The following is a 14,342-nucleotide window of genomic DNA, read 5'->3' as shown; positions in this document are numbered from 1 at the left end:
CTCTCTTCTAGGATGAGAGAATGCCCCTTCAGCAGACATCTTACAGCTGGTAGCTTGTCCCCGTCACTTGACTCAGGACCTGCACCAGTATAAACACTACACCCCCAGGGCTCTCTTTCAGCCATAGAGGGTTTTTCAAAACATTGGAAAGAATTACTGTGCTAATCTTCAAAAGTCTACCATCCTTCTCTCGCCCTCCATCTCAGTCATTCTCAGCGTGACGAAGAATTGGTGACAGATACGAAAAGTTTATTTGCTGAAGGAAGGAAGCAAAAGATAGAGAGACCAGGTATAAGGAGTGAAAAATCTCTTGTCATAAGAGCATCTATTATTTTGTCTTTCAGAGAAAATACCATTTGGAAAGTTAACTGAATGGCATCAATACTCTATAATGGAATTTTGTGTGTGTAAAGTTGTATAATTTATGTCAAACCATTTATTTTTCAATAATTAGGTGCTGTGTCTCACAGATTTTTAAAATTTTTAAATAAGATGGATATATTAGGGAAGAATTGCTTAAACACACATATAGACAGTGGCCACTTTGATAAAGACATCCTTCTTTTCGACAATTCATGGTCAACAAATGAGTGGTCCTGGTGACGTGGCATTTCTGCAGGAAGACCAGAATATACACATGGAATCGGCCTCAGTTCTACTCATTTAGTTACTCGGCACAGACGCAGGGGTCCTCAAACTACGGCCCACGGGCCACATGTGGCCCGCCGAGGACATTTATCCGGCCTGCCAGGTGTTTTTGCCCCGTTTGTTTTTTACTTCAAAATAAGATATGTGCAGTGTGCATAGGAATATGTTCATAGTTTGTTTTTAAACTATAGTCCGGCCCTCCAACGGTCTGAGGGACAGTGAACTGGCCCCCTGTTTAAAAAGTTTGAGGACCTCTGGGCCGTAGAGCATGAAAACTTCTGCTTCTAAATGTAATGAGTTGCTTTAGAGGATAAGACTAGAGTTTATGATTTTTGAAGCTTTGCGAGCAAAACTATCCTTTAAAAACAAGCTTCAATTAACACTTGCTTTAGAAAAACCCGCAGTAGTTCACTGCAGTTATCCAAGTGTAAGTCAAAGGCATTTTCCTGGAAAGAGTGAAATTGTTTCTAGAGAAGGAGAACCCCTCTCTGGCGTTGTGATGAGAGCGGAAATAACTGTTGTGCCTGAGGGGAAGCGAGTTGTCGGTGGTGGGGAATTTGCTGGGTTTTTTTAATCTTTGGTGGATTGCAGGTGGAAAGCAAGCAGGGCTCTGTGCGTGAGACTGAGTGTTAGGTATTGCTTCCTTGCTTTCACACCTGGGGAATGAAGTTGGGGAAGGCGCCTTTCTTCTAAAGTCAGGGATGTGGGGGATGCACTTTGGGAGGGTGTTAATGAAGATCACTTGAAATCTCAAAGGAAGGAGGATGACTTCTGTTTGGAGAATTGTTGAGAAGAGTATCATCACCAGGCAGCAGACAGATCCCTGTCCGTGGACAGCAGGCATTGAGGAGGCCCTACTGACAGTTATTACAGTAAGCAAATTAGAGCAGTCTCAGGAAGGGGACCCTCATATCTATTCTAGGCCACTGCAATCTGTACTGGCTGGTTAAACACGAAACATTTATCATCACAGTGCTGCATCTTTCTAGGAGAAGCGAGGAACAACTGAAAAACGTGCGTTGATGGATTTTGTGAGAAAAAGAAATGGTACCCCTCCCATGTACCTATGCAACCAAATTAAAACGCACGCATACAACCAGCTATCTGCTTAACCATGTAGAGTTTATTTGTAAACAGTTTCGGATCACTTCCATATTTATATTAGCTACTTCAGTAACCATAGAAGGGCTTTGTTTGCTGACAGGCAGTAGCAGCTGAAAATTCAAGAGTAGAAGGTGCTAGGATGTTGAGGGAGGTGGGCAGTTGGTAATATATTCAGTGCATTGGCATTAGTTTTGCCATTCGTAATCCTGAATGTCATATAGGCTACTGTGTTATATGTGACTTAAAAAAGAAAATACAGTCATCAGTTCCCATGGCACAATGATAGTTATGGAAAACTTCTTATGCAACTTTGACGGTATATTAACCCTTATTGTTTGCTTCAATTTACTTTGAAAACTTTATTTTGTGTCACCGAAGTCTCTAGATTAGGCTTTCAATCTCTCATTTTCCAGGAAATAATGTGGAAGCTTTGGGATAGTGCTGATGATTATAGTACCATTACTTCCTTAATAGTTGTGCTACTTGTAATTTCTAAGAAGCTAAGGGACATACCATATATGGCCTAAGATAAATTTTTATAAGATACGGTAAACTGCCTTTTTCCCTCTTATTATTTAAAAAAAATGATGCAGTGTAACTTGTTTTTGAGTATACAGTTCTATGACTTTTAACTCACAAATAAAGCAAAAACCTGTTGCCAGCACGCTGATTCCAGTTCCTGGTGACCTGATAGCCACCCTATTGGACGGAGCACAGCTGCCCAGGGTGTCTAAGCATATAACTTTATGGAATCAGATTGTCACCTCTTGCTCTCTCTGAGCAGCTGGTGAGTTTGAACAACCTACTTTTAGTTAATAGCTGAGCACTTAAGCATTGTAGCACCAGGGCTCCACATCCACATGTAAACTCACTGCCAGTGAGTAGATTCCCACTCATAGCAGCCCCGTACAGGATGAACCACATAGAGAATCACGTAACCACTGGCACAATCAAGATTCGGAACGATCCCATCATCCCCAGGAACCCCTCTGTGCGACAGGTGAGGCTTTCGATTGCTGGGAAGAGTTACACGGTCTCAGGACCCCATGACGGCACTCCTACCCTGTCCTGCAGGGACACTGAGTCAGAATCGACTCAATGACTGTGGATGTGTGATCAATGTATAGTAATTCCCTTCCACCACGTCTCCCCAGGGCCTGGGAACTACTGATCTCAAGCACTATAGTTTTGTCTCTTTGAGAATGCTCTGCAAAGGGAAACATGCAATGTATAATCTCTTGACGCTGGCCTTTTTTCACTCGGCATAATACTTTTGAGATTCCACTATATCACAGGTTCCCGAATGAACTTGGCCTACCCTCCCTTTTCAAAGCAAAAGTCAGCACCCCCGGCAATGAAAACCTTTGGTGCCATAGCTCATCCGAGATACAATGTAGCTAGCTGCTTTTGCAAGCCCCCTAGATCATTCCAGCACCCAGATCAGGCTGTATCAGCCACTCACTCTGGGAAACATGATAAATTATTGTATGTATCATTTTAAAAATTGCTGAGCTATTGTATGGGTGTATAACCACTTGTTTATCTATTTACCCACTGAAGCATATTTAAGTTTTTTGTGATTAGGAATAGAGTTACTTTTACGTTTTGTACACGTAAGTTTTCATTTCTCTATGGCAACTATTCACCAAGCAGGGAATGTCTCAGGGGCAAGCCTCATCCTTCTTCATGTTTTGTCTCCCTACCACATTGGGTGGCGTAGACTGGATGTGCAGCACCTCTGAAGAAAGTTCAGAAGTAATTACTACCGTCATCCTTCCTCTATGTTTAATAAATATGAGTTGAACTGGGAATGATTTGAATGGCTGTAAAAATGTGTTATTTCTTGAAGGACATTTAAAAATCTGTCTTCAGTTTAAAATCAAAAGTTTGTTATTCTTTGGGGCATCTGATGATTTAATCGTCTAACTCAGCTTTCTGGCGAACATGGGAAGTTTTAAGTAGCCAAAGAAAACTAATTGATGATATTGAAACCTAAACCTATACATTTTTAGGTTCCGAAATGAGTTTTTTCTTCATGATCAGGCTGTTGAGATGAAATCTATATCACTAAAACTTTACAGTGCCCAATTCGTGTGTAATCACGAAGTATATAAAGAGGCCTTGGGGAACTAGCCCTCTGGTTAGAGAGTATATTCACATGCAGAAATAACAAATCCTATGGGAATTAGTTACATTATGATGATGATGATAAAGTGTTCAAAAATATATGAAACAGAATCTAGTTGACCAATAATAACATTCATAGGAAATTAGATGTAGTAGCTTTGGTTTCTCCATAGACAGGGCACGACAACAGGGCTGGCTTCTGGCAAGCTTCTGAAGGTTAACAGAGTTTGTCTGGGCATCCTCTGCCAAGTTTCTCTGGATCTGCCCTTCCTCTACCCTTGTGTGTCCGGAGTCCTCCCTCTTCCTGCGCGTGGCGCAAGGCTTTCAAGGGTTGGCAACTGCCGTCAGGACATTGGACTGAATCGCTGGTCTTGTGAGTGGAATTTGAGCTCATAGCTTGTGAGTGTCTCCTTGGCTGCATCATGCCAGGACAGTGTCCTTCGGAATCAGGAGAGGAAGCCAAAGATTAGAGAGGAGAGTCTGGCGGAGACAATATCGGGAGAATGATTAGAACGTATAGGAATATGGGGCAGAGTTAGGTGAGCCTGAGGCAGAGTGGCAGGTGAGATCCTATGAATTAACCTGCTTTTACAACAATGGCTAGTGGACCTCTCTTCTACATCCATAACGGTCACACAGCCTCCGGCATCCCCAGACTGCTCCACCGGCCTGCTCTCAAGACAGTTTTCTACCTGGCAGCCTCCTCTCTGTTAACAGAGGAAAGACTCTGAGTGCCAGGTTTAGTCAAGCATTAGCGCCACCAGCCATCGCCCCTTTAAGCATTTTAAGATCTCTGCTTGCGGGATGGCATATTTGATCTCCTATTGGATAATAATCGCAGCAAGCAGGTAGAGGGACAGCTTTTGCTTATCGATGCTTCAGATGAAACACATGTTCGCATGAGGGGTTGTTTCTTTTGTTACTTCCAGTTGTTATCGGCCCAAGTCACATGTCCAGCGGGGTCTGAGCACCAGCAGTTTCTGACGCGTGTCCCGAGGCGCCCATCCAATACTGCTTCTCCTCCTGGCCCATCGCCCCTGCTCCCACTTGACATGGGCAATCAAGTGGCTGCAGGGAAATGAACAGAATCGCCGCCATTTGCTTCAGCTTCTTTCATACAAAGATCCAACAAATTGACAACAGTTAGGGGCCTAGGGACACATACTTTTCCTACTGATTACTAATAAATATGTGTTCAATATTTATATAGAGGGGGAGGGCGAAACTGATTTACTATGTTCTTTTAAAAGGATACTTAGATTTGGATTCACTTTTCATAAACCTCTTCAATGATTCCAAGCCAAGAGCATATACATACATACATATCTACGTGTATATGCATATAAATGTAGATATATGCACAAGGAGGTCTCGAAAAGTTCACGAGAAAATTCCATTATTTTTCATTCCCCTTTTCCACGAACTTTTTGAAACCCCATCGTTTATGCATGTATATGTAAAAACACACATATATGCTTGCATCTGTAATTCTTGTTCTGTCGTTTATGAGATTTTTCTCTAACCAGACATACCAGCGGGGGTAAAAACAATTGAGGGAGTTAATAGGCTCCAGAAAATGCACCATGCTATGCTTGCATTGTTTAGTTTCAGAATTTCAGCTGAGAACGCATGTGCACATTGCTAAAATTCTCCACAGTGAGGTTGCTACTTGTGGGGAGTGCTAACTTAGATCCAGGGTCTCAAGTCAGTTAATTCTCATTTGACCCAGTTCTGGGAACTGACATTGCCCAGGAGCCACAGTTTAAAAACTCCCCAGGTGAGTCTCAGGTACACACTGTTAACAAGTAACTTCTGATTCAGTCTTCCTGGGGTGGAAATAAAAATTCTCAGCTGGGGGTCAAACCAGAATTAACTGCTTGACACCCATGCATTTCCATTCATGGTCCATCTGCTTCTGTGGCAACAGGGGCAATGGAACCCTGAGTGATCTGGCACTACCGATGATTGAACTCACTGCCATTGAGTTGATGCCAACTCATCGAGACCCTACAGGACAGGATAGAACAGCTCCTGTGGGGTTCTGAGACTGTAACTCTTTACGGGAGTAGAAAGCCTCATCTTGCTCCTGAGGAACAGCTGGTGGTTTAGAACTGTGAGTCCTGTGGTTAGCAGCCCAAGGTGTAACCACAGATGCTTTAGTGTCTCTTAAAGATTGTGCCCTTAACAATCTTGAAACATGACCTGGTTCCAACAACATTCCTATGAAGAAGCCAAATCCCGCGTAAGAGAAGCAGATGGCGTGTGCTTTGTCATAAAGTTCTTATGAGGCCAAGGTTTATGCATCACATTTTTAATTGTTGTTTGGGGATCAGAGTAAGGAAGGTGAGAAATGCCTAAATGTCTCAAGAGGCGGCATAAAGGTTACGGAAAAATTCTTTGCTTTGCTATATATGTAAAGAATTCTTCATCTGTAGGATGATGGTGAGAACCAGGAGATGGAAGCAAACAACTTGGAGTTGTTATGAAATCTATAGTGTGAGAAAGTTGAGACCATTGCCAAGGGAGTGGTTGAAGTGGTCACCGTGGATGCTGTGCTAGGAATAGGTGGCATACGAAAAAACACAGAGGGTGGAAGGGCTGATGGGCCAGTATGAGGTTGGAGAGAGAGCCACTGTTGTGGGGGAAAGGGTGTGTCAGAGTTGGGCAAGGAGGGATAGGGGACACCGGGGGCCTTTGTGGTCTTGTTCCACAGGTGGAGCGACGACAGTGTCCTGAAGAGAGCTATGCTAGCGTGGTCCTAGTGGGGTGGGTAAGAAGGTCCCCAGAGTTATAAAGAAAGGCAACTCAGCGGCAGGGAGTCGGGTAGTTCACTAGCCTGAACTCGTCAGTTACGCAAGGTGATGAAACACTTGGGGCGGAGAGGATTACTGTTCCTAGATGCATTCTTTCAGGTCGCAGAGTGAAGGGGGGAATCGACAGGCAGCCCCAAGTTACGAACATTTAGGGACAAGTCATACTTGCCCTTTAATGCTATTCAGATTTGCCTTTTGCAAGGATTTGCAGTGTGAAACGATTGAAAACCCCTACTTGCAACAGATTCTTTGTCACAACCACCTTTACGTGCTGCACAGAAGGATATAAAAAGGAAAGTCGTTGAGCCTTTTCTTGCACTATATATAACTCAAAAGCTGGAGCTCTGGTGGTGCAGTGGTTACATGTTGGGCTGCTAACTGCAAGGTCGAAAGACGAGGCTTTGACTCCTGTACAGTGAGTGTTACAGTCTCACAAACCCACAGAGGCAGTTCTACCCTGTCCTACAGGGCCGCTGTGAGTTGGGGTCGACGCTATGGCAGTGAGTGAGAGTGAACCCCAAAGCCAAACCCGCTGACACACTGAATCAATTCCAAGTCATAGTGAGCCTGCAGGAAAGAGTCCCATTGCTCTTTAGGGTTTCCCAAGACTGTAAATCTCAGCTTTTTCCTGAGGAGCAAGATGAACCAGAGAAAGAGTCTCCTCTTTCTCCTGCCAAGTAGCTGCTGGGTTTGAACTGCCAACTTTGGGCCTGGTAGTCCAATCTTTAACCAACGTTTAACCACAATGCTCCTTTTTTTGTGCATTAAAGTAAGGTTAACAGCACCATATGCACCTGTTCCGACTTACCTGCAAACTTGATTTAAAGCTTTACTTAGACTTTAAGGCAGCCTTAGGAAGAAATCTCACTCTGAACCCAAGGGCTGCTTGTTATTCGCAGTAATGAGGGACGGGAGCACAGACAACCCCAGAGAAAGAAGGCTTCTAGGGTAGTGCAGGGGTGGGGAACCATTTTTTCTGCCAATGGCAATTTGAATATTTATACCATTTGAATAACTGCTGAATGTAATGGCTGGAACTGCTCCCCTTTGGTGAGGTGCATGATGTTGGCTGGTACTGATGATTTGAAGGCTCTGTATGGCCCTCGGGCCAGACATTCCCCACCTCTGGTGTACTGTGGAGGGAAAGAATAAAGAGTAAGTAGCAAAGAGGTGCTAAGGCCAGCCCTTCCTCCACAATCCTCACCCTTTCCTGGGAGAGCAACAGTGAGAAGTAGGATTGTGGGCAGAGCCTGGTTTGGGTGTGGCCAAGAGCTAGATGGAGCATTCTGTGAAGAAATTTAGAGGTATTTTTACAAGTACAGAGAATTTGAGAGGGGTCAGAGTACAAGAAGGGGTGTTTTCCAAAGAGCTACAGAACAGTATGAGGATAGGCATTCTAAGAAGGCAAAGGAAACAAGGCATGCACGTTGGTGAAGGGTGCCGGGAATAAAAGGCAGGGGCATCAGTGGAACCGACGCATCAAGCTGGCACAGGCTGAAGCTCCAGGTAATGTAGACTACATGGCATAGTAATGACCTACTCTTCTGTGTTGAGGCCAGCTGACATTCAGGAATGTCCAAGACCAGACAACCTGATCTTAACTTGTCCCCATGTACTGGTTTAAGGATAGATAAACCCCTCAGGGCTAACAATGAGAATAGAGAGAGCAGGAGGATTAGGGGAAGGTGGGGAAGAAAGGGGTCATTGATCACAATGATCAACATATAACCCCCTCCCAGGGGAACAACGAACAAGGGAAAAGTGGGTGAGGGGTGACAGAGGATGATGTAAGATATGAAAATAATAATCTATAACTTATCAAGGGTTCATGAGGGATGGTGGGTGGTGGCGGGAAGGGGAAAATGAGGAGCTGATATCAAGGGCTCAAGTAGAAAGAAAATGCTTTGAAAATGATGGCAGCATATGTACAAATGTGCTTGACACAATGGATGAATGTATGGATTGTGATAAGAGATGTAAGATCCCCAATAAAAGTATTTAATAATAATAATAATGAAAGTCATGTAATTTCTGCTCTAAATTTCCTTGGGACTGCATTGTCTCATGAGCCACACTTGGAAGAATCTGATGACCTAATGGTACTCCAAAGACTATTTAGTTTAGACTGTTAATATGTTTTAAATTATTGTCACCAAGTTATAGTGCAATCACCAATTAGTTCTTGGACCTGAGGAACTAGTATTTCAGCATTTATTGGAATTACTCAATAATTATTATTCTAAACACAACACAACAACGTTCATAATTCTTCAATAGTTCGTTTCCATCCTTTTGAAAAGAAAGGACCTGAATTACATGGAAACAGAAGGTTAGGTCGGCAGCATGGGATGGCTCCTTTGGTACTCATTCTAAGGCACAAGACGTGAATGCTCTCATAGGGTTTTCAGATAGCATTTGGTTTCGTGTCTTGTAACAAAAGTCACAAATCCAAGCTGTCCCACAACCCCACTTTTCTCTGTCACTGAAGCAAAAGCAAAAATGAGTCACTGGTCACATTTAGCTGACTCCGAAATGATTTCCATGTTTAATGGATTTTCAAACTGCCCAAGTAAAAACTATGTGATGTTTCTGTCCTCTGACAGCACACTGGAAATTTGGGATCTTGTAATAAAAAAGGGCATGTGAGAGGCCAAACCTGCCTACCTAGTGCTATATGTCATGGAAATGGAAAAATCTGAGTTTGTTTGTATTTAAAATGTTCAGGTGTTCAACAAGCCAAGCGACTTATATTTTGTCTCACTGATTCTTGGGCTTTGCTTCTTTCTTAAGAGTGATTTTACTTGCAAAGTGGAGGTTGCATATTTCGACACCCACTGTGAGTCTCCACATGAAACTGTGTCTGGATGGGACAGGGCCAGTTACCCCTCGCACTGAAGAGCCCATAGCTCATTGACAACAGCCAGGAGTTGTGATGAAGCCCACCTTCTAGCCCTTCTTCCTTTCATGGTAGGTGGGTGGAGGCAAGAGTGGGTGCCCAGTGAAGTGGACCACTGGTAAACAATCAGCTGTCGACTCCCTTGCCAGAACCACAAACAAACAAACAATGACGAGAGCGGAGAATGGGCTTCCGTGGGGGATGTGTCTCCTTGGCTGAACTTTCCAATGAGCATCTGAAAGAATAGCTGGATTTTTGTGGTTTAGAAAAAGATCCACTTACCTGTGTGCAGTCCCAGGCCCAGTGCCCGGAATATGGCCTGTAACTGGATGTTTCCGCTGAAACCAAGGCCAAGCACCCAGCAGGGGCCAACCTGAGCTGCTGGTGATTTTAAGACCAGATAATGGGTATCCGATGAAGGCGTCGCCTTTTCCCCCCCTTTTTAGCCCCCCTGATAAGGAAAACTTGTCCTCTTCTTTATTGCAGGGCATTTGTGAAGCTATTTTGCTTTTTTTTTCTTGTAGGACATTTGCGAGGATATTTCTGACCATGTTGAGCAAATCCACGCCCTCCTGGAAACGGAGTTCTCACTGAAACTGCTCTCTTACTCCGTCAACGTGATTGTGGACATCCACGCAGTGCAGATCCTCTGGCACCAGCTCCGAGTCTCAGTGCTCGTTCTGCGGGAGCGAATTCTGCAAGGGTTGCAGGACGCCAATGGGAACTACACCAGACAGACGGACATTCTGCAAGCCTTCTCTGAAGAGGCAAAGGAGGTGAGGGCTCTCTTTGAAGATGGGCAATGCTTTGTCAGTTGCCATCATTTGAAAATGTCTCAGTTCACAGTTGGGAGTTGGGAATGCTTTGTGGGGATGTAAGCAGGCCTTACCTGGGTTTTGAATCTAAATGTGGTGTCCAGCGGCCGGGGAACTTCTCAGGTGAATGGAGCTTTGGGCCAAAAGAGACGCACCTCTGATAATTTACATGGATGCCATAGAATTTGATGCTACCCTGGCTTCCTGTTCCCCATTCAATTATTTTATAACTATTTCAGCTTGCGCTATATGCTAGGCACTAGGGACTAAGAACATAATAGTGCCTTCAAAGAGCATAGAGTTTAGTGGGGGTGCAGAAAACTAAACAGATATTCAGATAAGATTGTGGTAGGTCTGTGTGATATTATTGGAAGACAGAGAAAGGGAACCTGAGTCAGATTACAGGCACTTTCCAGAGTAAATGAGTCTAATTGAGACCCGAAGGGGGATTACACTGGGGAAGGGAGGTAGAAAACTATTTTCTAACGATCACTGCCATCGAGTCAATGCCGACTCATAATGACCCTGTAAAACAGCATAGAACTGCCTTTGTAGGTCTCTAAGAATGTAACTATTTTTTTAAAATCATTTTATTTGGGGCTCATGCAACTGAATGTAACTGTTTACAGGAGCAGAAAGCCTCATCTTTCTCCCAAGGAGCAGCTGGGAGTTTCAAACTGATGACCTTGTGGGTAGCAGCCCAATGCATAAATAACCACTACACTTCCAGGGCTGTTCAACAGAGGGAATGGCGTTCTCAAAGACTCAGATGTAAGAGAGAATGCTATGTTCAAAAAGCTACAGGTGTGACCTGAGAAAACCGTTCTAGGGACCAGGATGCAGGATTAGTATACAAGCAGACATCAGATCCCAAAGATGGGAAAAATAATTGAACGTATATTAAGAAAAATCAGATTTTATTTGAAGTTTTTTTTAAGGTACTTCCATGAGTAGATTCATGTCTTAGAAAATCCATTCTGGGTGTAATGAGTCAAATGGATAATAGAGTGGTACATAATCGATTTCTTTAGTTATTTCTTACTAATGTAGAGAGTAAAGGGTTGGTTATTGTTATTCTTTGTGAATGACTTAGAATGGGCCCTCTGTAAATTTGAATCCAAATAAAGTTTCTCCTTCTTAAATGCAAGAGGTCTATATTTATAGAGCCAAGTATGAAGCTAGCTGAAACCGAAACCCAGTGCCACCGAACAGCTCCCTCTCCCCTCTCACTGCCATCGAGTCAATTCCAACTCATAGAAACCCTGTATGACAGAGTGGATAATAAATCTTTACCAGTATAGACAGCCCCATCTTTCCCTCACAGAGCAACTCATGGATTGGAACTGCTGACCATTACACATTGGACTCCAACATTATCAACAGCACAGATCTGTACCTATGTTCAGAAATATCTCATTCAAAGTGGGTGCATAAGCAAATGTGGAGAAGAAAGCTGATGGTGCTCAGCTATCAAATGATATAGCATCTGAGCTCTTAAAGGCTTGAAGATAAACAAGTGACCATTTAGCTGAGAAGCAAAAAAGCCCACATGGAAGAAGCACATCAGCCTGTGTTATCATGAGGTGTTTATAGGATCAGGTATCAAGCATCAAAGACCCAGAACAAAAAAAATCATATCATTGTGAATTGAGGGGGAGTACAGAATGGTGACCTAAAGCCCATCTGTAGGCAATTGGACATCCCCTTACAGAATGGTTGTGGGGAGGAGATGAGCCAGTCAGGGTGCAGTATAGCACCAATGAAACATACAACTTTCCTCTAGTTCTTTAATGTCTCCCCCCCACCTTCATGACCCCATTTCTACCTTACAAATCTAGCTAGATAAGAGCTGGAAACACAGGGAATCCAGTACAGATAAACCCCACAGGACCAATATTGACAGTAGCCAGACCAAGAGGGGAAGGGGAAGGTGAGGGGAGAAAGGTGGAACTAATCACAATGATCTACCTATAACCCCCTCCCAGGGGGATGGACAACAGAAAAGTGGGTAAAGGGAGATATTGGTCAGTATGAGACATGAAAAAAATATATATATTATCAAGGGTTCATGAAGGAGGGAGGGGAGGGAGGGGAAACTGAGAAGCTGATACCAAGGGCTCAAGTAGAAAGAAAATGTTTTGAAAATTATGATGGCAACAAATGTACAAAAGTGCTTGACACAATGGATGGATGTATGGATTGTATAAGAGTTATATGAGTTCCCAATAAAATGATTAAGAAAAAAGAAATATCACATACCTTACATACCTTGATTTATGCTCTTTGATTATTGTTTTCAAATCAAAGATGATGTTGTTGTGACAAACTACCTAAAACAGTGGTTCTCAACCTTTCTAATGCCACGACCCTTTAATACAGTTCCTCATGTTGTGATGACCCGCAACCATAAAATTATTTTCATTGCTACTTCATAACTGTAATTTTGCAAGTTTGCTACTGTTTGTAAAGTTGCTTCATAACTGTAATTTTTCTACTTAATCAGGTGACCCCTGTGAAAGGGTCGTTCGACCCCAGAAGAGGTCACAACCCACAGGTTGAGAACCACTAACCTAAAGGGTCTGGAGATTTATGGAAACAAAAATCTAGGCTTCATTCTCCCTTTTAATCACTGTCTTTGATTTGTCTCTTAGCTTTCCTCTGTAACTAGAGCATGCAGCCTCGATAATGTAAGCTTTTATACAATTACCTCCCCCTCACTTTTTTTTTTTTACATGATAAGAAATACATGTTGTCTGTGTTTTAGTCTCCAGAGACGGTCCCTCCAATGTTGGTCCCCAAAGAGTTTTTTTACTGGGACTTCTGCAGTGATGGGAGAATACAATGAATTCCAAGCTGGCTGAACTAAATTAGGTGTCCATAGGGCAGGTACAGATGAGCGGGAGACCGGAGATGGGAGGGCTTGTCCAAATTTTTAGATAGCTGGTCCTCCCCAACCTATGCATTCTTCTCCCCTACCCCCACGTGTTCTGGCGTCTGGTACTATTCGGGCACTGTCGCGGATCAGACCTGTTCAGTGTGTCCAGCTAGCATGACGATTAGAAATCAGCGCGTCAACCCCGTTCATTTTGCATATTTGTTCACTCAGCAAACGTTTCTTGCCCGTCAGCTCTCTGTATTAATAGCATGGGCTCTACTGCCGAGCTCTAGGACTTATACTGCCGTGCTGTTTCTGACGTGATTCAGAATGTGTTCACCGCACACTTACTGGAAGTTTCGATCATTTCTGAAGTGCTAATGCAAGACATGATGAAAAGCCACCATGGCTCACTAATTGTTACTGCCCACTGTTGTCACGGCTTTGTTGTAAATCGACGTTAAGTGGCAGTATGGGTCTCACAACGTGAGCTCAGTCATTGGGTTTTCATGTTTGAGAGGTGCAAGAATACGCTGGATGAAGAATGAAAGAAGAGGGGGTTCTAAATCAGCATCATTGTAGACCTTCCCAGGAACTGAGGCTCAGCCTGACCATCCTCCTTCCTTGAAAGTGCGTTTCTGCTCGTGTTTGTGTAGCTGGGTGGTTCCAGGGACTCGTTTCGAAGGCTGTTTAGTTTCCTTCGTTTCTGCTCAGCACCCTGGACTTTCAGAAAACAGGAACGGCAGCAGGATAAAATTCTGAACTTTATTGGAAATAAATTCAGCAGGACAGAATGGTAGAATGAAGAAGGACATAAATGACAATAATAAATGCCACTTTGCAGCAAAGGGATTAGGGGACTCGTTTTTCTCTTGGGGAAGTTAGTTCAATTTCAGAGCCCCATTAAGGAATTAGTTCTCCCCCTTTGCTCTGTGAAGATGTCAAATATGAGTTTTATTCTTTTATCTGGAAGTGAAGCAGACCATAACTAGTAAACAAATTGGCAAATGCCTATGGGGGGAGAAAAGGCAAAACAAACAGAAATTAAAAAAAACTTAAGGCAA

At 43.3% G+C, this 14,342-nt stretch overlaps 1 protein-coding gene across 2 annotated transcripts in view; it reads left to right on the top strand.

Moving 5' to 3' along the window:
* The window catches only part of AKAP6 (A-kinase anchoring protein 6), a 524,185-nt gene that overhangs the window by 197,904 nt on the left and 311,939 nt on the right, over positions 1-14,342 (top strand). For both annotated transcript variants that reach the window (XM_004698937.3, XM_045287776.1), the window contains exon 3: positions 10,113-10,364. In XM_004698937.3, the coding sequence (XP_004698994.1) occupies positions 10,113-10,364 (252 nt within the window). The remainder of the gene's footprint in view (positions 1-10,112; positions 10,365-14,342) is intronic.

Source organism: Echinops telfairi, unplaced genomic scaffold (assembly GCF_000313985.2).
Source record: "Echinops telfairi isolate 266 unplaced genomic scaffold, ASM31398v2 ScPeMD7_18;HRSCAF=68, whole genome shotgun sequence".
NCBI classification, from domain to species: domain Eukaryota; kingdom Metazoa; phylum Chordata; class Mammalia; order Afrosoricida; family Tenrecidae; genus Echinops; species Echinops telfairi.
Note: the sequence above shows the minus strand (reverse complement) of the source record. Positions and strands in the feature narration are given on the sequence as shown.